Source organism: Pseudonaja textilis, chromosome 3 (assembly GCF_049901715.1).
Source record: "Pseudonaja textilis isolate UNSWEBS1 chromosome 3, rPseTex1.2, whole genome shotgun sequence".
NCBI classification, from domain to species: Eukaryota; Metazoa; Chordata; class Lepidosauria; order Squamata; family Elapidae; genus Pseudonaja; species Pseudonaja textilis.
Window position 1 is genome coordinate 43,657,598 of NC_141992.1, and position 25,353 is coordinate 43,682,950.

General features: G+C 36.0%; 2 protein-coding genes across 9 annotated transcripts in view; one reads left to right on the top strand and one right to left on the bottom strand.

The window, feature by feature from the left end:
• Positions 1–7,786, bottom strand: part of SRGAP2 (SLIT-ROBO Rho GTPase activating protein 2) — a 243,082-nt gene extending 235,296 nt beyond the window's left edge. For all 6 annotated transcript variants that reach the window (XM_026715646.2, XM_026715644.2, XM_026715645.2 and 3 more), the window contains exons 1-2: positions 7,608–7,786; positions 5,166–5,743 (exon numbers count right to left, since the gene is read on the bottom strand). In XM_026715646.2, the coding sequence (XP_026571431.2) occupies positions 5,166–5,232 (67 nt within the window). In that variant the 5' untranslated portion in view covers positions 5,233–5,743; positions 7,608–7,786. The remainder of the gene's footprint in view (positions 1–5,165; positions 5,744–7,607) is intronic.
• A 314-nt stretch (positions 7,787–8,100) lies between these two features.
• RUMY1 (regulator of UNG2 and MKLN1 interacting yippee protein 1) lies at positions 8,101–21,926 on the top strand. Of its 3 annotated transcripts, none has more exons than XM_087929390.1 (5): positions 8,101–8,262; positions 8,807–9,148; positions 14,314–14,391; positions 15,810–15,934; positions 17,819–21,926. In XM_087929390.1, the coding sequence occupies exons 2-5, from the start codon at positions 8,961–8,963 to the stop codon at positions 17,911–17,913; spliced, it is 486 nt and encodes a 161-aa protein (XP_087785516.1). In that variant the 5' UTR covers positions 8,101–8,262; positions 8,807–8,960; the 3' UTR covers positions 17,914–21,926. The 3 variants fall into 3 exon arrangements, with proteins under 3 accessions (XP_087785516.1, XP_087785517.1, XP_026571407.1); XM_087929391.1 differs by having other exon boundaries at positions 8,101–8,222; XM_026715622.2 differs by having other exon boundaries at positions 8,101–8,213.
• Positions 21,927–25,353: the final 3,427 nt, after the last annotated feature.

Below are 25,353 nucleotides of genomic sequence, written 5' to 3' on the forward strand. Positions count from 1 at the left end.
TCCAATGTACAGTATCTAGATTTAAGCTTTGAATGAGCAGAGCCAGCTTAAGCCAATACAAGCAGCATCTTCCATAGCCATTCATAGCAAGAATGCAGTTTGGCATAAATTAGCTTAGTGGTATATAAGAAACAGAGCACCCCTTTCAGTTAAAGTGTAGAACTTGTGTTATTGGAAACTCCATATGGAAATCTCTACTAATGAAGGTTCCTTAGGCTTTCCACAATGCCCAATAGTAACTAATAGCAACTATCACTCCCATTTATACTCCCTCCGAGGATTTTGAGAATTTCAATTCTTCAACATTTTTCTCCTTTTAATCTGCCATGCATTTTAATTGCTATCATTCAAGATCACTGAACTGAAGACATGCTTTCTAGGAGTACAGATATAGAGAGAGGATTTCAAAGCAATTACTTTCATATTTTAGTGATAAATGGGTTCATACTAGCTTGCATATCACAAAAATAATTATAACCATATACAGAGAAAATGGATGGTTCTTTCAATGTTCTCATACATCCTCTTCATTCTTATTTCTCTTATTTCTGAAGCTTACAGCTTTCCAGCAGGAGAGAACCTGTGGGGCTTTTTTCTCACCTGATCAGTGCTAAGTTAAATTGTTAACCTATATATAGCTACTGACTTGCTTATTCTAATTCATACATTGTTTCCATTTTTTGTAAAGAGAAGCATTTTTTTCAAAAGAAAACATTAAAAGTTGAGGGATCATTCAGGGAATTTACAGTTAGGTATCACTTCAGAAACCTTTATTGCTAAGCTATTACGTATGGCATGTAATCACTTCTCTCAGATATTCACACATCACAGAGAATAGTGGGTTTGTCTACTAATTAAGTGGTTTTTTTAAGTGTTTAGGTCTGAAAGATTGAAGCAACTAATTTTATGAGTACAAATAGTCCTGACTTACAACCACAATTGAGCCCCAAATTTATGTTGCTAAGCAAGACATTCGTTAAGTAAATTTTGCCCCATTTTATGACCTATCTTGACACCGTTGTAAAGTGAGTTTGGCTTCCCCATTGGCTTTGTTTGTCAGAAGGTCACAAAAGGGGATCACATGACTTTGGGACACTGTAACTCATAAATATGAATCTGTTGCCAAGCATCTGAATTTTTATCACGTGACTATGAGGATGCTACAATGGTTGTAAGTGTGAAAACGGTCATAAGTCATTTTTTTCAGTTATTAAATGAACTGTTGTAAGTTGGGAATAGCTGTGTACTCTTATTTTCTGAAAAAGTATAGTTATAAAATAATAAACAGAAACTGGATGGAGCGGATAAAGCTGTTCTGTCTGTGCCACCAATCAGAAGAATTAAAGATCAAGGATCTATCAACAATTAAATGATTAATAGCTCATTGAGCTTTCAAAGAGGCAGGGCGCCTCATCTTTCCAGCTAAGTAACTACAAGCAGAAATCCCTCACTTGGGAAAAGACCTTCCCAAAAGCTTAAGCTACAGCAACTCTCAATTAAGTACTGCCAATAAAGGGACCAATAAAAGAGGAATATTTTCTTTTTTCCCTAATGCCCACACAGAATATCTACTAAGTTACAGTACCAGTAACAGAGTTGGAAAGGACCTTGGAGGTCATCTAGTCCAACCCCCTGTACTATTTCTCATAAATGGCTGTCCAGTCTCTTCTTAAAAGCCTCTAGTGATAGAACACCCACAACTTCCAAAGGCAATTTGCTCCAATGGTTATTTGTTCTCACTGTTAATTCTAAGTTTGACATGCAGATTATAACTTTTGGACACTGAAATAAGAAAATTGGGATTACTGATATTTAGCAGTACTCTTAAGTTCACCCAGGAAGCAATACCAAGGAAAGCGCCTTTTTAAAAATTAGTTTCTTTTACCCTTTATTTCACTGGTATTGACTTAATAAGCTCATTCCATGCAAAGAGTGAGATGGAATCAGAGCCAAAAGTGGGTGGCATATAGCAGGAAAAGATCAAATCATTGTACCAGAATTAAGCTCTTGCCAAGCCTTTTGAAATCAATAGATTTCACTAGATTTCACAATAGATTGCACTTGGACATGTATAGTATTTCACAATGGTTCACAGCCCTCTCTAAGAGGTTTAAAGAGTCAGCATATTGCCCCCAACAATCTGGGACCTCATTTTATCAAACTTGGAAAGATGGAAAGCAGAGTCAACTTTGAGCTGGTCAGAATTGAACTCCTGGCTCTGAGCAGTGAGTTAGCCTGCAATACTGCATTCTAATCACTTGCCACCATGGCTCTTGTGATACAATTTTGATAGAAACATATGGATCAAAAACCACAAGGTGCCCACTTTGATGGAAGCATAGAAGATAAGAAAATGGAAAACCAGAAGTAGCATAAGGATCTGTTTAATTCAAGAGCCAAGGTTTCTAGACCAATCCTACATAGTTCCACACATCAGCACTTAACACAATTTGGCATTCTTAACTTCTTTGCAACCTTGATATGCAAGTTAAATACCCACATCCATATCTGGCTATGGGATCAGATAGTTATGGTAAAAATCACTTTGTTGAAGGAAAGAACTAAGAAGATCTAACATTATTCTTCAGGTGGATGCCACCTATATCTAAAAGCACCAATGAAGAATATAATAGAATAAAAGATACCAGTGAAACAAGTAAGAATACAACAGAAAATTCTGCTAGTTCTGCATAGGATGCTTCTTTTGATGTTGCTACTCTGATGCAAAGAAGCTTTTACAGTAATGAAAAAGGAGTAGAAAAATGTATAAATAATAAATATGCTACAGGAACTAATTAAGAATGTGCTACCATTTCGCTTTCATATATCCAATGAATGGGACAGGGGGGAGAATTAAGTATTCAAAATATCTGCACCTGTCATTCAAGAATGTGAAACTTGGCAACATTCCCAGAATCAAACAAAGTTGAAAACAAACTTTCTAGGATTCTCTGGTTATTATCTCCTTGAGGTCAATTAAAAGTTACGGCACTATTTTATTTAAAAACTCAATAACTAATTAAAGCCATTTATATTAATATTTTTTTTAAAAAAAACCTTTAATTTAGAAACCTTTCAATTGTATTGAAATTATAAATTCAAAAAAATTCTGTCAAAATTATTCATAAGAATTTTGAAAATAATAGTTTCAGTGTATTGAGAAACTGCCCCAAACTTTAATCAAATATTCCTTTTAATATCAAATAGAATCTGACTCTCATAGGCTTGTAGAAAGAGAATAGATAACCATATTACTATTATATCAAGTTTCAACTTCTATTTACCATCCTACCATTCACCAGAGGTTTTACTGTACCTAATCTTGAGTTCTGCATACTGTACGATCATAGACAATCATGAATTCCATGTAGTGAATGGAATAATAACAAATAATAGTTCCCCCAACACCACCTAATTTGTTTTCCACAAACCTGGAAAATCTTGTCTCCGGTGCACATAGCTGGAATTTGCATCATGACCACAAAGAACACAACTGATATGGAAGCAGACATAGTCAAGCTGGATAAAATGCACACCAGTGTTTTGGGGGGAAATACCTACAAGAATGCAAAAGTTTTTAAAGCATCCAAAAATATTCTCTTTCATTAATCTGGTTCCAAGGACAAAATTTGTCCTGTTCTTCGTGAATAAGTTAGATTTTTTTTGCAACAAGCCACAGAGTTCCATTTCTGACTCTGCTGAATCAATCATGCCTCTATTTAGAATGGTGGCTATAACATTTGAGCAGTCACTGCGAACATGACAAATGCCTTTTGCATTGTTTCAAAAGCTGGAGGAGGGAACCCTCCCTTCTGTATCCTGGAACAAAGGAAATCCAAGCGGCTTGTGCATTTATTTTGAAACTGCATTTTAGGACCACCTAAACACCTAACACAAACAGCAGTTCCCTGGATGGAGACCATGCTTTACTGAATTAGTGCCTCCTGATGGCCACTGGAATTCCAGCTTCTCGTGCTAGATCACCAATCAAAGGATTATATTAACATTAGAAGAAACAGAAGAGGACAACAAAAATGTTTTGACTGCCTCAAACTGGGAATCCCAAATCAGTTTTTAAAATGCCATGTATGACCCTAAACTTCATGACTTCCTTTTCAAAAATAAAAAGGAAAGGAAAATACCTTGCCTCCCTTATGTAATGCAGAAAATCAGAACATGAGAAAGAAGGTGATAATTCTGAATATATCAAATATCAATATTTATTTAAAAGACAACAGACCAAACCACAGAACTCATTTAGTTTACAATTACAGCCAAGTTTATTTCCCAGAAACTCAAAGCTACTCAGTTGCATCCTCTTACGTACACACAAAGAGTCTCATTCAAAGTTCCTGAATAAGCAGCATTTTGTCAGGCTGTATGGTTGCAGGTTTCACATATATGAAGTAATGCTGAAAACTTGCAGACACAAAAGGATTAGGGGAGCATTTCTTTAATGTGTCACATAAGACATGTGGTAATGTGAAGCCAAGTCCACTTGTTTAATGCCACCTAGATACTGTTGCATGAAGCTTGTCCATCAAGTTGTTGCAGCAAATGCAACACAACCTTTAATAGCCATCTTGCCAAAAAGAGCACAAAATTACTGAAACAGTTTATCATTATCCCTATGCAGTTTAAATTGAAGGGCATTGCAGCCAGCTGCCAAGGGTGTGTGCATACACAGCAGGCATTTATGAAGAGTGAAAGCCTTTTGGTGCATACAGCTGTAAAAAGCTCCTACAAGCTGAATCTATAATACTGCCAAACCACAAAGCTTCTTAAGCTATTATAGATATTTCTCAGAGGACAAGTACCATTTATTATCAAAATAAAATTATATGCCACATTTATTTTTTTAAAAACCATGTTTTGTCATGCATTGGTGTGCTTTTGTATGTGCACATGGGAACACAAAATAAAGACTTCATAAAATAAAAGATATTTGAAGATATAGTAGTCACTCAGAACCCAGCCCACGAAGCAGCAATCACTGTCAGCCTTTCTAACATACACTACTGAGAAACCTCTGCAAATTCCTGATGATCTGCAAATGCTTTGCTTTTCCACACCCAAACATGTAGTATGAATACATGCACTAGCAAATTAAGGCTGAACACACATATACACACAGAGGTACATCAGATCCATTTTTTAATTCTTACCTTTGACTTGAGTATCATATTCAGCTATGATCTCCTTATCCTTTTTTAATTTAGCTGGCGACGTCATGTTTCCTCCCCCCAAAAAGGTTATCCACCGAACAGATCCTCCAGAATATCACAAATAAATATAATTTGTGTTCCTCCCCAAAGGGTGGGGGGGAGCAAAATAATCAGTTGGGTAGGCTTGTCTTTTCTCCACAGGAATCAGTCCATGGAGAGAGGGTGTGAGATGGTGCGTTTGCGAGCAGCAGAGACATGCAGATGCGAAGAGCTCAGCGGACAGAGAAGGCAGCAGTTTGGATTTCCTGCACCAAAATCCTGAGCAGCAGTGGTGGTGGTAGCAGCAGCATCAGACTAGAGAGAATCTGCAGCCCCCAAAGGCTTTTCCTGATTGCTAACATTAATAGCACAGCCAGGGAGTGGAAGTCCTTCTGCGCAACAACATGTTGTGTGTGAGAGTCTGACTCTCGGTTGCTGCTTTTCTTTCTTTTTAAAAGGACAGAGTCAGAGATGATGAAATTAAATTCCCAATGGTAGAAGTGGAAAATGCTCCAAACCACTTTCTTCTGTTCAACTGCCTGTAAATTCAAATATGCATTTCGTTGGCAAATGCTTACACACATTCAATGCTACCAATGTGATTTCAAGATAAAAACGTAGTTCTAGTCAAATGGTAATTATAACATGTCACATTAAAGAAAAAATGCAAAATAAGTATATTGAGGGCAGATTGTGAAAGGCTATGTTATCATCAGGACACATGAAACACATCAAAATGAAGAGATGGGGAGACAAAGAAAAATCAGCCACCTAAGAAAGCAATTTATTTAAAGTAAATAAGAGAGAAAACAATTATAGACACAGAAATGTGGAAAGCTAAAAAGGGAAGCCAGGGCCAAATCTTCATATTATTTGAACCACAAGAGCTCATAAATTCATCTAAAGCCATTGTATAAGCATGGCTAATCCCCCTTGGTACAATAAAACTGAAGCCATAGTCCAGCCAATAGATCAGATTTAAATACTTTCGTTACTGTTAAGTTTGCAGATTTGCCCTTCACCAAACCATATGAGCAAAAGAAAACTGTACTTGATGCAGACATCAAAGCCTATTTGGACTTAGGAAATGCAGCTCAAAGACAGATGTGTCTCAGCAGGGGGAGTCAGGGCACAACTTTTCCTTTAGGATCACAAGCTACTGTTGGCCATAAATGTTAAGAAAGGGTTACAGACCAAGAAAAAAAAAGTTCCACTACAAAAAAACAAACAATGTGGCCAACAGAGACAGGAAATGGTAAGGCTAAACAGAGTAAGGGCAAACAAACAAAGAGAAAGTGTGGCTAAGTGCAAAAGAGTTTTATATACTTTTGTCACATCAACCAGCTGTGGAATAACTCAAAAATATATATTACCCCATTCCCACTACGGTGCTCTCCACCAGACAAATTCAAGCCCAAATCTTTGCTCATGAGAATCTGGTTATTTAAAAGTCAAATACAATGAAACAAGACACAGTCTATTTATATAGATACACTCCCCCCCAAATTTCCATGTCTACACAAGCATATAGATTTCCACAACTGTTAGCTCACCAAGCTGATCACATCCCATCCGGCTGATCTGGTAAGGGACATTCTGTTTTCCAGGCCATCCTACATAGCTAGTGGGGTACATTTAGCCTTGTGGATCAACAGAATATTGAAACAAAGCTCTTCCCCCCCCCCCTTACTAAATGTATATTAGGATATAAGAAAGGAATAAGACCTGAGAGAGAGAGGAAATCAGCTACGTTGTTGGGCAAATAAAACTAGGGAGCCGTTTGGCTAGGCACAACTATTGCACAGATGTTTGCTTAATAAATGAGAAAATAGAATCTTTCAGAAAAAAAAGAAATCTTACAGAATGCTATATAATTCCACTGGTCTGGAAGCATTATTCGTAGGAGCTACTTTAGCCGACTATCCTAAAAGCCGAGTCAGAATACAGGAAGTTGCACTCGAAAAAGGGTTTGTTTTTTGAAGCAGTTTTAGGGGAGTAGTTTTACGAGATCGGGACTCTAACCTGACAGAGCACAGGAGAGCAGTTTGTAGGGGAATCTTCTCCTCGCAATCCAGCTCTCAGTTTGTCGCAATGAGGAGTATTATGGGATGGAACCTCGATCCTATTAAAATCTGTTGATTTCTCAAGCAGGGGAGGGGGTGAGCCTGGCATATTACGGGCAGGGAATGCTCACATTCTTCCCAAAAAAAAGAGGGGGGGTTATATATCAAAGTGGACTTCCAGCTAGCACAGGGTGACAATTATACTAATTACAATCAATTATAATCAAGTTCGGGAAGGCAGAGGGGAGGGTGGACCCCCGCGAAGGAAAATTATGGGACAGGGTGAAACTGAAGTCGGAAGACGGTTTCAAATTCCAACATCCTTAGACGCGATTATTACCTGCACTTCTGGCACAGACCGAGCCGCCCTCCACGCCTCGCGCTCTTCGGGAGACTCCCGCGATCCGTTCCCTCCGCAGTCCCACTCCTGGAACTCCGCCCATTCGACTTCGCGACACCAATCGGAATCGAAAACTCTGCAAACTGCCAACGACACGAGCCAATAGCCGCTTCCCATCCTCTCTTCTCCACACCCTCGATCCCGCCACTTTTCCGTATCGGCACCGCCCACCAAAGCCTGAAGAAGACCATTCACGATGCTCGCGAGGCAGAAGCTCCGCCCCAAGTTGGTTCGCATCCATAAGAAGGGATATGTAAATGTCAGTTCTAAGCCAACCAATCCAAAGTAAGGGGCGTAGCTTCCTTCCCCGTACGTTAGGAAAGAGGCGGGACCGTGTCCTAGCTCCTCCAATGCCCGAGGTCGATCTCTCTCTCACTCTCCGGAGGCGGGTCAAGCATTTTCCAATGAGATGCGAAATTGTAAGATTCAAACTGACAGTCACAGGGAAGGCGACCTGCGTTTGGGGCTTTAAGCGGCTCGGGTAGCGGGGGAAGGGTCCACCAATTAGGGGGCTCTGACGGGAATCCGGGAGATTCGGATCTCCAGGTTCGTTCAGTGAGTAACCGAGAAAGACAGACTTCGAGGGCACTTGCAGGTTAGGCACACGGCGCATTAATAATAGGGGATTGCGTCGAAAGGGGGATCGTTAATAAAGAGAAATAATCGAGGGCTTGGAGAGAAAAGCCCCGTCGAGTCCCGATGGGCTTCTGCTGAGTGCTTTACATGGCCTGCAGTTCAATCCAGCCTTACCTCCAGAAGCTCGAACCAGCCAACATAGCACTGATTGCACCCCTCCTCCCGTTTAATCCTCGCCCCAGCCCTGGAGAGAAGGTTTAGCCGAATTGGACTAATTCGGAGCGATCGATATATATATTGCATGGCCGAACTTGAACCTGTCTCTTGCTGGCTCATTCATTCAGGTTAGGGGTGTGAGGGAAAGGGCTGGGTTGCAACTCAAAGCATCGGGATTGGTACATTTAAACTTTATTATAAATGAAAATGTTTCATTTATTAAAAAATAACCAAAAGCATTGGAGAAATGTAAGATTTTCTGTAGTAGGCATGTTCAACTTGTGATCCAGCCAGCTAAATATAAACTTTGAGCCATGTAACATCTTACCTTTCTGTATTCCCTGCAGAATGCAATCAGCTTCCATTGCATTAAACTGAATCGGTGGTCGCAGGTTTCCCGAGAAAACAGGAGCAGCTGAAAGTCCTGTAAGTAAAGGGGTGAGGAGAGAAAGCACCAGAAAGCAAGTGTCTTATTTGACCTGCTGAAAGAAGCCAAGGGACATGCTGGAGCCCCCACCCGTCCAGACTGACCTAAGCATGTCTGCGGGCAGTTGGACTTTTGCAGACCGATGTGTGTCTGTGCTCTTCTGCAAGTTCTGCCAGCAGGTGCTTAGTTCACGGGGCATGAAAGCTGTGCTGCTGGCTGATACAGAGACCGATCTCTATTCCACAGACCTGCCTCCCACCAGGTAAGTTAAGGCTTAGGATTGGAGTTGACCTTTTGGTCTTCCACTTGCCTGGTTTGAATGACCTCTGCACAGGGGAGATATTGAAGGAATATTATATCTTCTTGAGCCACAGTGACTGCTCTTCATTTAAATTGAGCTTCCGTTTCTTGTTCTGTTTTACAAGCCTTGCAGAGTACTTCAGGTGAGAAACGTCTTAGTGGAACACACATTTTCAGATGAGCATTTTGATTTGTGGTGCCCTAAAGGGTGAGGTTGAGGATGACACAGGCCATGAATATGTTTAAACCACATTTCTGCTGCCTGGTCCTGCTGTTTTATAAAATCTTTATGTATTATAAATGAAAATGTTTCATTTATTAAAAAATAACCAAAGGCATTGGCGAAATGTAAGATTTTCTGTAGTAGGCATGTTCAGCTTGTGATCCAGCCAGCTAAATATAAACATTGAGCCATGTAATGTTGAACCTTGTTGTGTACTTTTAACATCTTACCTTTCTGTATTCCCTGCAGAATGCAATCAGCTTCCATTGCTCTCTTTAGCAAACTGCAAGTTGATAAGACCTTTTAAAATGTTTCACAGTTTAAATGAGGAAAACAAATAGTTTTAATGTTAGAATTGCACCATCACTGCTGTGGAACAGTCACTTTCACTTCCCCTCATGTTTAACTATCTGATCTAGCTCTTGTGGTGACAACCAAAAGAGCCAAGTGGAAGGTTGCATAAACCACAGGAATCTCTGTTTCTGACAGCTTCAATGGTTGTGAATCAAAATACAACTGCTGAATTGTGTGGAAATGAAGAACCTGTAGCATATAATATTTTATCTATAATATTTATTGAAGACAGTATTTTCAACATGACTAACCATTAAATTATTTACTCCAATGGGGTCAAAACCAAAACTTGCCAATGTAATTCCCCCATATCTGCACAGTTTTGCAAAATGCAGGAATATAATTGCATCTGCACTGATTTCAAAAAAAGATAAAGACTGCTATGAAATTATTTCCAAGATTGCTTAGAATATCCAACTCTGTGGAGAGAATCGGGATTCTAGATTAATAACTACATCCAACTTAATGTAGTTATTATTCGGTACTTTTCATGTTAACAAATGGCAAGAAATTTACAGGGTTGAGGGGAGCAAGGAGATTTCAGCCTTACCAATTACATTTTCATTTTCTGTAAGCTGCACTATTGAACAGCAGGTTTCCCCTCCCACCCTTCCTGGGTACTTTCTGTTTAGCTTAAACATGGCCCAAAAGTCAATAAGCACTTCAGCAGCTTTTGTATTTCAAAAGATCAAATATGCAAACACAGCATAAAATAACTTTTAAACTTCCTAAAATGATTTAAAGACAGCTGAAAATAATCCAGAACAGCATACATATTATAGCCATTTTATAGAGGCCAAGTCTTTTATGGAATTATACAACTGTTTCTTTGGTTAAATTTATGGCATAAGTTATAAGTACCTGGTAAACATTAGTTGAAATCATGTTATGAGACTTTGGCACTGTTGTTGAACAATTTAACAGTATGGCTATTGTTGCCACAGGAATGCAGTACTAAATTTAGAAAAGCTGGATTTTCAGGCTGAGATATTAAAAGGGAAATTTGTTACAGTGCTCCAGGAAATATTTTACTGTTTTTTGTTTCTTTTGCTCGACATAATTAATAGTGTAGCATCATAGCTATTGATGTTCTGATGCAACTAAGTGGCTAAATGTAAAACATAGAGCTTATAAGTGGAAAAACGTAAATCACAAACACAACTGATAAATGCTACTTGCCATCTCATTATTTTCTGTCATGTCAAAAAGCCCCAAATGATTTTAAAAAATGCAAATGTGCATTGGGTATTGAAATGTTGTACCCTTGTTAGATTTTTTTTCTTCCTAGCATTTTCCCAGATATGTAGGACTCATTGCCACTGAGTTTGGAAGAAGACAATGAAGACTTTGTGTTTCTACCTATGTTAACCCTACTTATGGCCTTGAAGTACAACTTTCAATAGTGTTATGTATGAATCTAATCAATAGAGATTTAAACAAATCCTGGCTTTTACAATATCGTCTTGTTACAATTCCTGTCTAGGCTAAAGCAGAGCTGCAGAAAGTTTTGCCAATGGATCATATATGATTCAGAGAACTCCATCCCAAAGTAGACAGGTCCTAAATTTTTAACTAAGAATTACTTAACTGAAAACTTCCCATCTACCCTTATTCCAATAGATCTTGGTTCCACATGTTTTTAAGGGTGTAGCCTTTGACATGCCACAAAAGTTTTGTTTTGCTCTCAAAGCAGAAGATTGCAAAATAGATGATTACATTGGCATTATTACCTATATCCCCTCTGCTTCACTGCAAGAACTGTAAATTATGTTGGCATATAACAGACACAATACAGCAGTGTAATACCTAATACAGCTTCAGTCAGTATGTTGTATGAAAACACATAGCCTGGAAATACTGTAAGCAGTGAAGCATCCTCATATATTGTCTTTAAAAAAATTGCAATATTATACTCTGCATTAATTATGGAAATATAGCATATCATTTGTTTGGAACAATTTAATATGTATTCTTAAGTAGTACTTACCTGAAAGCTAGACTCATAAAGCTAAAGATCAGAAAACTATTTAATTTTAAGCCTATAATTTCAGGATTTTCTTTAAAGGATGAATAAGGTATTTTGCTAATTAGGTTCTTCTCAATCAAAACTGAATAAGTAATGCAAATGTGCCACTACTTTATTTTAATAACTATCAATGAAATATTTTCTATTTTTTCCCTTCCATTCTCAGTGCATGTCATAAATCTATAGAGGTACAATCTAAAAAAATAGATCAGTGAAATTATTCTGCTCAGCTTTTCAGCAAAACAGTTTGGACCCCATAGGATTCATTCAGAAGAAACATACTGTGGTCAATGGACATAGGTCTAAAAATGAGTTGCTGTAAATTTATTGTAGCAGTATTGTCAGCTAATTTAGCAAATAGTCTCACCTGTATTAATGAAAACTTGAGACTAAAATTCTGAATAAATTAAACTAGCAGCATTGCTTGAAAGTTGGCAAAGCAGCTAACTTTTTTTAATCTTATATTGATAGCTAGAAATATAATGCAATGTTATACTGTAATAACAGTAACAATATCCCTTGACAATTCAGAATGGTGTTCTTCAAGTTAACAGTTCTATGAAAGGTAAAGTTGCTTCAGAAGTTTGACACCATTGGGCCTGCTTTTCAATTCTGAGTAATAGGCACATCAAAATATTTTGAATTTTATATATCTAAACTTTGCAATGTAGTTCTCTACTCAAAGTATCTATAAAATGTACTTTAGAATATATTGGGAAAAGGAAAGGCAAAATATCTAAAAACTATGTAATTAGTTACATATCTGTTTTTCAAATTTTGTACATTTTTAACTGAAAATTCAAAACCAAGATAAAAAGAGTTAAAATGAATATATCTGAAATAGATTCTAAGAAACTAACATCTCTACCCATGTTGCTGCTGATCTTTGACTACAATAAAACATATCTAAGTACAGTTGAAAACAGCTACAACTTTTATACCACGAGACCGCATTACAAAAAAACCTTTCAGATTTAGGAATATTTCAGAATAGATTTTTTTTATCGGCAATTTAGTTGTAGGCATATTATTTGGAACTGAATATTCTTAAAGCTGTTGGTAGTTGTTATCTATCAAGATTAATAGGATTACAGCCTTATAGCCCCACCTAATGATAGTAGGATTTGTATCTGTGGGACTTACTCTGTATTTAGTAAATGGGATTACAGTATTGAAGAACACAGTGGCTGGGTTTATGCAACACATTAAACCAAGTCCAACCAAATCAGACTATTTGTGATTTGCTGAGATCCTGCATATTATCTATGTTGTCACAATGTAGTCTTAGAAAGCAAAACAAAATCACTGCATTGGTTTCAGTGTGAAGAGTAATGCTGATTCTTAATTTTTCATTAAAATGTTTTTCTCTCCAAATTTACGATCATAATAGAAATGTTCACTTTCATGTAATGAATTACAATAGTATTTCCTAAACTATTACACTGATCATCCTGGTTTGAGATAATAGGCAGTGTTAAACTCCTACGTCTAGAGCACATCAAACTGGGGAAGGCTATACTATAGAAACCAGAATTGTCTTAATTCTAGCATGAAAAAGGCACCTATAAATCAAAGTTCCTTTGACAACTCAGCATGTTTTCTTCATTTTTGGAGAATCCTTGCAAGAAAAGGACTTCTTGTCAAAACTTTAGAAAATTGAATTTATTTACCAGTTAAGGTAGTGTGGAAAGGGAATTTCATGAAGGCAGTAGTGTCACAAAAAAACAGGAAAAGCCCAAGGGGAACATCAGGTCAGCCAGAAAACAAACTTACATAGGAAAAGGAATCAAATAAAAAGTATTAAAGAATCCCTATAGACAAAAGCCTAAGTAATTAAGAAAACTAGACAAATAGGAAAAGGAAACAAAAGATAATTTAGAAAACCCTTACAAACACAGGACATACCAAATAAGCAAAACAAACAAACAAAAGACACAAAATATAAATTACAAAAGGGACAGACAGGAGATTGCCACAGAACAAATATGAAAAACTATCTTAAAGCTAAAAGAGATTACAGAAAACCAATAATATAATCTGGCCACCCCGCGGAGTTTGCCCTCCGGCGGAAATAAAGACAAACTCAAAACAGGATTTGAAACATTAGGCACAAATACAAACACTCACACAAAATCAACTTACAAAGGGAGAAAAGGGTATAAAAAACCAGGGACTTACCATAAGAAGCTAGCTAGCCCAGGAACGCAGACTTCTCGCTGTTCTCCGCCTTCCTGAAAAATAAAAAGATCCAGCTTTCAAGCAGTTCTCCGTATCCTTGCGCCGGAGCTCTCCCAGTGGGAAAATCAAATCCTCGAAAGGCATTTTGACACCTTTCAACAATAGTTTTACTATACTTCTTTCACAGTAGAGAGGTTTATGATTGTGGAAAGAGATATATAAATGAAAAATAAACAAAGGGAATAACACTCTATTAGAATTTTAATTAATACTATATTTCATAGTTAAGCGATAATGAAGTTTATTTTAATCATATCCAATATTTTTCTTTTCTAATACCTACCAGTACAGTTGACTTCATTGGAAATTGCTATCACACAGAAATGTGCAAATGTAAACTGATGAATGTTGCTTGTTTGAAATGGTGAGTAATATTACAGTATTTTTATATATAAAAATATTGTTAGCTATGTCTATTGCTCATTTCTATACAAGAGTTAAAAGAGCTGTGATTACTGCTAAATAATCGTGGAAGTATTGAATTAAAAATACAGTAAACTAATGTGTGTTTTGGATTTCTATACCAAAATAAGACATTCAGGGTATACAAATAAATTGTTGTCATATAAGTGAGCCATTAATGAGCTGAATTTCCTCTTACAAAATTGCTCTCCATTTTTAATGGCTTTTTTAAAGAAAAGAAAAGAAAAGAAACAGCAGAGGTAAGGTAGATGAAATTTCTGGATATAGGAAATATTGAACCTTTTGAATTTCTGTATATTTTGTATTGTTGATCACATAAAGAACAGCCAGCTCTTTTATTTTTATACTGGGTTTTCACTGTTTATAAGTCACTCAGTATCACTGAGGCCATATAAATTTTCCAAACTAAGTAATTCTGTGTGTATAAGTTAGATATCTCTGTAGCTGTTTCAAGCGTTCTCTTATTTTAACTATTTCTCTCAGAGTTTGTCAGTTTCGTATGCTATGCACAATAAATTGATAGCAAAAGTGAAATAGAATCATGTGTTGGTAAATGTTACCAACTGGGATGGGGTCTGCTACATCAGATTACCCCGCTATTGCAAGATAGAAAGAAAGCTTCAGTTAGAAATGTGGGAGTCCAATTTTAACCAAAGTAGCCAGAAGCTGCTATAAAAATATGTGGGAGTGGTGGGAGCACCCAAAATTTTGAACAGCATAAACTGTTGGGGCTTGGATTCCAGCAGTGAATCAACTACTCAGGTCCTCCTTGGCTCCATTTTGAATTTTATTACCATTATTTTAATTATTTTGCTGTTTCACAAAACAGTACTCCAAATACAAATAAAAAAGTTGACAAATTATAGAACTTTACCATAATATATTCATTTTTTTCATTTAATTTAAGAAAACAGAAAGCATATAACTATTTTTCTTTGTGTGTATGTGTATGTATGCATACATATATTGTGCATATGTGTGTTGTCTATTGGATGTGAATTTGACACAGAATCAGTAAGCATTAGAGTTCACAATTTCCAGATCTATTCAGTTTGGGAAGAGAAATTAATCTTCCATTTTAAAGTTATGTTTTATTTTATTTTATTTTATTTTTATTTTCTGTTGGAATTGAAATTAATTTAATCTATTTTATCAACACAGATTATTTCTAAACTCCATTTTGCTCACTACTTAGTCTATTGCTGCATTATTTTTGGTAGAGGAAAGGATTTTATTTTTATTCGTTCAATATATAAGTAGGATACATTTGCATATCTATCATTTGTATAATTTGGTTTTTTTTCCTACATAGTCTTTGATTTAAATTTTGCATATAATATACTTCATTTGCTCTTCTAGCGGTAATATTGTAGGCTACCATGTGATTGCTCCATGCAAACCTTGCTTGCTCTCTTGCAACAACGGACACTTCTGGATGTTTCACAGTAAAGCCGTTTTTGGAATTGACAGATTTGATTCATCTGGTATGAAACTTCCACTCTGCGCATAGTATGAAATTAATTGTTATGATGCTTCTGTTGTTTTGTAACTCTGTTTTTATTATAGTGCAATGCCTGTTATAAAACATGGGCAAGGAAAGAAGAACAAATTTCATATCTGTTGGATCTATTTTATTTTTTATTGGAAATCCCTTAGCCCATCAACCAAACCCAAAACACCTGCTTAAGGAAGTGAACATATTCTTAGTGTTGAAATACAGTATCTTAATCATGTATTCTGCTTAGGTGATATGTGATTATTAGCAAATAATCACCAGACTGCAGCTAATTGGTCAGCAAATTTAGTGTAAATTTAAGGTGATATGTGTTGGATGTTACTTAGTGCAAATGCCAGATGGTAGTACAACAACTCATTGTAAAACCATATGCTATGATTACATGCTATTAAGCAGATCTCTTCATGAGCTACTACACTCAGAGATGAACAATTTATAAAGCAGTAGTACAATATTGGATAGTACAATAGTTAAATTTGCCATTTTTTTCCTTCATCACACCCACCATCTCTCTTTCCCAGATTAATCAATAGCATATATTGCATCTGCCTGTATACCACACCGAGCTATATTCTGTATAATGTTCCCATCCGTCATATGTGCCTTTCCTTCACTGAGAATCCAATTATCCATTTGACCGCTGTTTGCTGTTTTTATAACACATGCTTTATTTCTATCATATTCCACTTTTTACCACATTCAGCAACTTTCAACTCCATATTCATTCAAAACATTCCCTATATTGAGCCTATACACTATCATAAGCTTTCTCAAAAACAACAGACAGAGAGAGTAAATTTCTCACACTGATTTGTTTCACAGTGACTTGCTGAAAGATTTGCACATTCCCAAATATAAAACTTGCCAAATTTTACTAACTGTCACCCTCATGTTCTTAGGACAGAATTTAACCAGCTAACTTTCCAGAGACATTTAACAGTCTAATGCCCATCTAGTTTAACAGTCTAATGCCCATCCACATTCCTCTTCCATAGGAGTATAATAGCATTATTTTTTCTATATTTTTCCCATCATTCCCACTCATTTTTCCATTCATATCACACTTAATAAAATTCCTTTTCCTTTAAGTCATATTTATTCAAAATGTTATACAGTACTTCCAACTCCAAAAAGCAAGCCTCATTCTTGCATTGTTACTATTCTCTGGAAGGTAACACACAACTATTATATAATCAATTTAAGACTGCTGCTTTCATAGACACACAGATCAACATCAATGTACCAGTTCATATTTTCTGACATATATTTAGCTCTTTCATTCATAAATAAATCTACACAAATCCCATTTATCAACTCCATTAGATCAGACACTAATATATCCCACCTTTCCTCTCTCTTAGTTTCACAAATTGACAACAGAATTACTTGTCTTCACTCCCATTTAATCTGTTAATTTACTGTTAATTCTTTGTCATCTCATCCTTTTATATTCCAATTCTCTATCTTTCATATAGGCTCACAGATATTGACATCTTCTGTCCATCATTCCTTTGGTCAGTCAGGGCTTTCACATAAGTCAATAAAGAAGGAATAGACTAGGTTAGTAGTGTTAATTGTATGTGTATGCAGCATTTCTTGATAACACGAGGGCACAAGGAAGTCAGTTTGGACATAGATTAATTTTATGTCAGCCTTGATTATGTTGATTTCTGCAAAGTAAGATCTATATTTTGCAAGTTAACCTTGCAAACTAACACACTGTTGCCCATATCCCATCAATTGAGAGGTACATCAATGTATATTAATACATTGGGATATGTTGTGCTTTATTAAATTAACTTCAGATCATGACCACAAAATGTATAAAATATCTGATTTACGTTTCTTTTAGGTACAGATTTCTTGCTTTGGGGCAACTTACCAGATTTACATGAAAGTACTGATGAAGATGTATCCAGCACCTCTGATGAGGAATATATCAGATAAATATTATCTGCATTGCACTGCCTCCACATGATGTGTTTCTTGTATTCACAAGAAGTATAATGCACTGATCTCAGGAAGACAGTACAAAAGGAAGGGAAAAAATGTTCAAAGGCTTGATACCTGTCATCAAAAACTATCTGATCTAGTAAGCATCCTGCTACATAATGAGACTAATATGTAAGGATGAGAATGCAATTCTTACTTGTTCACTTGCTAAAACGGCAAGATCCATGTAGATGCATATTTGGCTTCTGGAGTCCCTTGATTTTACCTGTTTCCAAATTATGACAAACAAAATCAAATAACTTCCACACCCCTATCAATTATTGTTACATTAGGATAGATCTAACAACCACATAACAAAATAAATCCTGTAGTGTTTGTTAAGCGAGTGTTACCATTTTTCTGGCCCAAAAACTAGGCCAGACCTCTCTTTAGTGGCTACATTTAATGTTGTTGCCCAGAGAGCAGGCATTACAGATTCTCCTATTGGCAGCCTCAGGTGTTTGTATTAGAGAGGGCTAAGAGAGAGCTCTTAAATATAAACCCTTTTTGCATATATTGTATGAGTGTTAAGCATTGCTAGAAGGTTAGCTTTCAAGGAAATCTGGTAGTAATTTTTAATTGCTAGTGTACCCAAGACCAACAAATATGGACATCTAGCATGGGAACTGGCACATTTTCCTGCTTCTAATGGAAAGGGAAGTTGCAAGGAAGGAGTAATAAAAGAACTGGAACCCCCTACACACTACTATTGTGTGTAGGGAATATAGAGAAACGTGTGATCAAATAAAATGATTTAAAATTAATAAGCAGTACTCATTTCTAGCTGAGTTCAGATATTTTATATAGCTCTTTTCAAGAAAGGAAAACCAGGGAATAGGATGCTGGAAAGGAAGTTATAAATGCAGGGTCAGCTTCAGTGAAATATTATTCTGGCTGTTTGGCACAAGAGTATTCCTAGCGTGAGTCTCTCTTGTATTCTAAAATCAAAAGCAGCAGCAGCGTGATAGCTACAAGTAGAACAGCCAATTCTTTCCAAATTAATGAAATATCATCTGGATTTTTTTTAAGAGAACTAATGTGCTTTTGGCAAGAAAAATACTATATAATTATGTACAAGCTACTTTGGGACTTTCAGTGTCTTGTTACCAGTTATTTTATGAACCTAGATAGGTCCAGTATCATTTCTAGGGAATGAGTACATAAGTTTAAATCAACTTTTATTTATTTGAATGGGATAATCCAAAGGCAAGGGGCCAGATTATACTAGAGGAATATTGGCCTGTTTTGATTGTTATTTATGTTTTGATTGCACTTAGGAAAACATGGAGCAAAATACATTGTTTGAAATCTATCATTCTAATCTAAACCATGAAAAAGACACATACTTCATCTTTGATAGCTATAGAAATCTTGGTCACTATAGCTACTTACCAGTTGCAATACCCTGTATTTTGTGTACTATATATATCACATGTACAGAATTCAGAAACTTGAGAGCCTTAGATTTTATGGGTTTTTAAAATTAACTAATAAAATTCCTAATACAGTGTGAAAAAACATAGATGAAATTTCAAAGCCAAAGAGAAAGTCATGAGTGTTATTATTTCTTATTTGGTTCAGACTGGTTGTATGTTTTTCCTTGGATTTCTGATGGAATAGAAGATGTCAGGCCACGACCATCCATTAAACCCAGTTCCATTTTCCAGTTACCACTCTAACCTTCTGGAATTCTATGCCCATTTACCTCCCGTCGAGAACAACTTCCAAGCCCCAAATCAGAACTTTAATTGCCCAGGGAGCAATTTGGCCCAGGGAGTGAGATATAACTCAATCATTAGCATTATAGTGATACCTGTCTTTATCCCATGAGCTCTCCCAGTGTTGAAAGAGGAATGACAGAGTTGGCCCTGTAATATTCCCTACCACCAACTAGAGCAAAAAGGAGAATCATAGGGTTTCCCACTCCCATCAGTCAAAGATGAGACAACATCACCAATGTTACCAAAGGCAGATGAAAGATCTAGCAAGAGCAAAAGATCATACTCACTCCATCTCTATTCCACTACAAGTAATGCACAAAAGCAATCAAAGAAGTTTCAGTTCCACATCCAGTCATAAAAATCCAACTTAAAAAGTCCAGATAATCTGCTTTATCCAGGGTTTTCTGCAACTGTAGACACATAACCTTCTTGTAGAACCTGCCAGACAATGTCTAGAAAGAAAACTCAAAGAAGCAATTATTTTTTCTTCATCAAATTCAACAGAATTGAATCTCAATAAAGATATTGGATAGCGCTGTCAGAATTGTTTTACAGAGAAAGAGAACCTATGCAGTCCATTTTAAATCAGGGGCACAAAAGCATTTACATCAGTTATATCCTTGGTATTCAGCTTTGCCTTGTTTGACCTTTTAGGAATCACCAAAGTCAGTACTAAGTTTCCCAATATTTGATGATCATAGTACAGTGTAATGTAAATTCATGTAAGGGTAGCAACAGTCTATAATATAAGCCTTCCTACTGAAATTTTACTTAGATTTTCCAGCAAATCATTGATTAATACAGTTCTCTATAAACTATGAAACATAATTTGTACTGTATTTATGAAATAGAACATGGAAGAAACCAAATGAGTAGAAAGATAGGAACAGGAGTAGGTAAATGTGTGCTGTAACAAATTAATATTTATTCTTTGTCTTTTTTGATAATTTAAACATGAAGTATTTAAGCTGATTGCAAATGTGTACACATTCATGCATGTGTGCATGCAGAAAGAGATCACAAGACACATGGTAACATGCTTATTCTTAAAAATGGGTTGAAAGCAACCCCTTGCAACCTTTTTGATTGAACTAAGGCACTAGGTGGATGAATGTTAACACATCCAATTATAAGAAATATAAGTGTGGTACTGTAAAAGGCAGACAGTGAAAGAATCGCATAAAATCTGCATTCCAGTAAACTCTGTGGCTTAGTTTCTCCCTAGCTCTGATGTCACTCATATCAATGTAAAATGCACCGTAGCAGTGCATTCTCTTTTCATAATGCATTATTCAAGACTGATTGTTGCTGGCAATGAGGATTGAAGAGAAAGGAAGCAAAAACTCACAACAAGACAATGATATGTTCTTTCCACTTATTTCCAAAAGGAGCTATATGGGGAAGTGTGTGGGTGACTGATTAAATATATATGCTTATTTTAGAACAAATCACTGTGTAGTATCTAAGAGGCAGTCTATGCTAAACACATGCAAGAGTTGGTCTCCACTGTAACTCAGTCATTGCTGTGATAGAGTGCCACTGACAAATAGCACATTGCAAAGATGCCAGAACAAAAGACTGTCTCTAAATAATTCTTTCTTTCCCTTGGTGTTAGGGAAACTTGGTGTAATGCAATTAAAAACTACAGCAACTAGAACTAGAATTACTTTTAGCAGGATAAACTAAGTTGGCATTTGTCCACATAATGACAAGAAAGAAGCAAATGAAAGAAGCATTAACTGACAAAAAATGGTGGATTAGAGGCAGAAAGAAATTCTTACCTTTCTGTGATTAGTCTGTTTTTGCAAATTTAAAAGATTTGTTCCTTTCAAACAAATCAGTATTTTCTGGGCAGGTTATTCTGAACAGCACAGTCTTTTAAAAGTGGGTTTCATGGAAAAGTGAATATGTGGACATCAATATCACTCTTCAGGCTAACATTTCATCATGTATACAGTTCCTGTTTAATTCTTTTATTTTGTTTTTAAAACAGGGCAGAATAGAAGGATAGAATATGTACTCAAATTCCTTTTTTGTTTACTTTGGCAAACTGCTCTTTCAGTTTGGCAAAAGCAGCAGCCACAGTTCTTTGATTTCATGTCTATCTGCCTTTTATCAACTATTTCCCTACCTCTACCCCTTTTGTGAAAATGTAAATTTTTACTAAAAGCATTTCAACTTCCTCTTGACTGTACATCCTAAACCTGGTTCCTTTTGGACAGATGCAAAATAAAGCAAGTTATTTAACTCTTGAGTTCATTGGACTCATGTTTCATGTGGTTTTGATTGTAGTGTTCTGATTACTCAAAATATTTAGATTTTTACCTATATCTGAGTAACATCATGGGAAATAACTGCAAAATTCTGGTTTTCTTTTGTATATCACTTTATATAGGAACATGTATGCCTGCTTGTAAAGCCACAATAACTGTAGAGATCATACTACAACTTTCTGGTATGGGGTGTTTAGGCTTTTAATTACTTAGGTACTGAGGACTGTTACACTCTCTTGAACATGTACTCATGTAAATATTCTTGCCATGTTTTATCTAGATGCTAGATGGATAATACATCTGACAAATAAGCACATTCAAACATTTTCATGCAGTTATTTCCATATGTTCTCTTGATTCCTTAAGTATTCATAACTATCCATTTAGGCAATGTATTAGTAAGCATAGATTTTCACAAAGCATTTGAATTGGGAATAAGGTAGGTTAAAGCCATTATCAATTTCTCAGTTAAAAAAATAGACAAGGAAGTTATTTGGAAGTAAAGGCTCATCTACATTTAAAAGCCTATTATTTATATAATTGGTATGTTTTCAATGCACAGTAATTGGTTGCAGTAGTAAAAATTGCCTGCCTGCCTATTTTGGACTCTGCTTTGCTGTTAGGAAGAGTACTAGTGGCTATCCATGAAGTGGAGGGAAGTATTAGTCTTTAGTTAGGGATCATGAAATTTTGTATAGGCAAGTGGGATCTGCTCCAGATGTTTCCTTCTAAACTATCTTAACCGTTAGTATCTTGTGGCCTTTTTAACAGTCATGTGTTGTCTATCTGCAGATCCAGCAATCCAGATAAAAGACAAAAGATCTATTGGAAATAACATCAAGAATAAAGGTTACTCTACTAATTATAGAAAAAAGGAATAATGGCATTCTTACAGCTAGTGTCTTCAGATCTTACTAAATCAGGGATAGAGGAGGCAGAATAAGTATCTGCATGTGGCCCTTGAACCTCAGTGTAGACAGAGTGGATAACCAGCTCAATAGACCTATATAGAAGGACTCTAAATGCATCAGATTCAAGTGGAGAAGTTTCCATTTCGTGACTTACCAGTAACTCTCCATAAACATACTAACATGGATCATTTTTTTTAAAAAAAAATAGTACCGATCACATACGTAGTTCTGTCCATGAACCAAGATTCCTTGTTATTACAAGATTGTAACATTTGGTATATAGGTGTTTTGCTAGTAAAGTTAATTCTGGGGTTGTTTCATACTTGTTAAAAAATGGCAGTCAGCTATTTAGATGCACCTAACATTGATCTGATGGGCTTGAAGAGAAAGGCATAAAAAAAATGGTTCTCTGACTCAATTAGTCAGAGAATTAGAGATCCAGAAACCCCCTGTGGCTTTATTCTGAGAACATCAAAGAAGCAAAGGGCATTTCTCATTGATTTGCTAAAGAGGTAAAAAAGAAAATCTTTCAAAAGCTAGTCAAACTCTAAAAGCAAGACATCCCATATCAGAAAGAAGGTAGGATTTATTATCAGGAAGATGCCTGGAAAAGATTATATAAGGAAAAAAGCCTGGAGAATTTAAAAAACAACAACACTGATATTGTGAACCATTCACCTTTAGATTAGCAACAGCATATTGTAGATTGGAACAGATACCGTATCCTTGGGAACCAAGAAGTAGATAATAAATCAGTACTGTCAGTGTTATCAGAAATCTCAGCTAACAAAAAAATTGCAGCTATTGTTACAACAAAATAGGGCTCATTCCTGCAGCTTATAAAAGTGACTATTCTGGGTTAGGTATGGCTGTCCTTTTATAATACATATTTGCCTGTGATATTATTTCAATAAAACCAGTATTTTCTTCAGAGGAAAAATTACAGTGCCAGAGTTAAATACAGAAATTTCCAAATTTGTTTAGTTGACAACATGAGCACTCGTGATGGTAATGGGGAAATTAATGTCATGTACCCATGATGATGTCCTGACACATAGCATCATTGACACTTATACACGAATGCTTGTTGTTATCAAGCACTAATCCTAAACTGAGCAAGTATTGCAATTTGCTCACAATGGCCTAGACAATCTTTTACAAGAAAAAGTTAAGAAAGTAAGCTTTTTAGTGATAGCGGTCATTTGAACAAAAAAAGATCAAAGTATATTATTCAAAACTTAGCAACATATGCTCTTCACAGAGGAAAATAATTCTCAGCATAGCAACTTTCTAACATAGAAAATTCTGAACACATTAGTGGGAGTAATACATAACAAAAAGTGGTTTTGGTTTCAGATTAGCAATTTTAACTAAAAACCTAGCTCAAGAAATGCTAGCAAATACTTCACACTAAAGCAATAAACAAGCATAATTAAAAACGGCATCTGTTGTATGATTTATTTTATATATTTGTCAAATTTCATATAAAATATTTAAAATAGGTGGCGGGGCTGACAGTAGTTGCAACTTCCCACATCAACTTTCGCCTATATTTTCTCAGATATAAATTTTAATTTTTTAAATTTTTTTCAGTTAATTATATGTTACAGAATGCCACATGTCAAAAACGAACTGCTACCTTGAAATTCGGTATCTTTTTAATCGGGTAGCATTTCACAGATTCATAAATAAAGAAATATACCATCCTTACCAAGTGATACTGAATATCCACCTGACTGCACAGATTATCTCTCATTATAAATCCTTGCTACATTGGGTACAAAGGTAGGAAAGAATTGTTACCAGAAAAAAACCATTAAAAAATAATAATGGAGAATGAGAATTTATGCTGTAGGGCTCTAATGAAGAAGTTAAATCCCATTAGTACAGTTTCAAAAATTCATTGCCAATTTATTTGAGGCAGATGAAATTTGCAATTCAACAATATCAGAAGAGACAATGATTGTCTCCAGCCACCAAAAGTATGGCCTGTAATACATAGTAACTGAAAAAAGAACTGGAGAACTGAGCTTGGGGTGGGGATGGGGGTGGGGAGAAAACACAACCTCTTGCAATTTGTGCACATTGTGCACATCTGTTCTTCTCAGAGGGTGTTTCTGGCATTATTGTTCAAAACAATAGTATGCATTTGCTTTTATGGAAAAAAGAAAAAAAGTAGGTGATTTTCCAGGTCTGGTGTAATTTTTTCCATAAATATGTCTTTTGTAGGAAAACATTCAAAGCACAGCAAACAAATCTAGTTCTGCATAAAAAGATTGTACTGCAGAAAAGCCATTTGGGGAAAGAACTGGCAAAACACTTATTTGCATATCTTTCATAGCGTAAAAATAAAGATCAAATATTTCTAGTCAAAGACACTGATTTGTCTGCATTTACTAAGGACAGTGATTAGCACACCCTTCCTCAACCTAATGCCTCCTGGGTTTGCTGAGACTGTCCCAGTATATTTAGAGGACACTAGATTAGAGA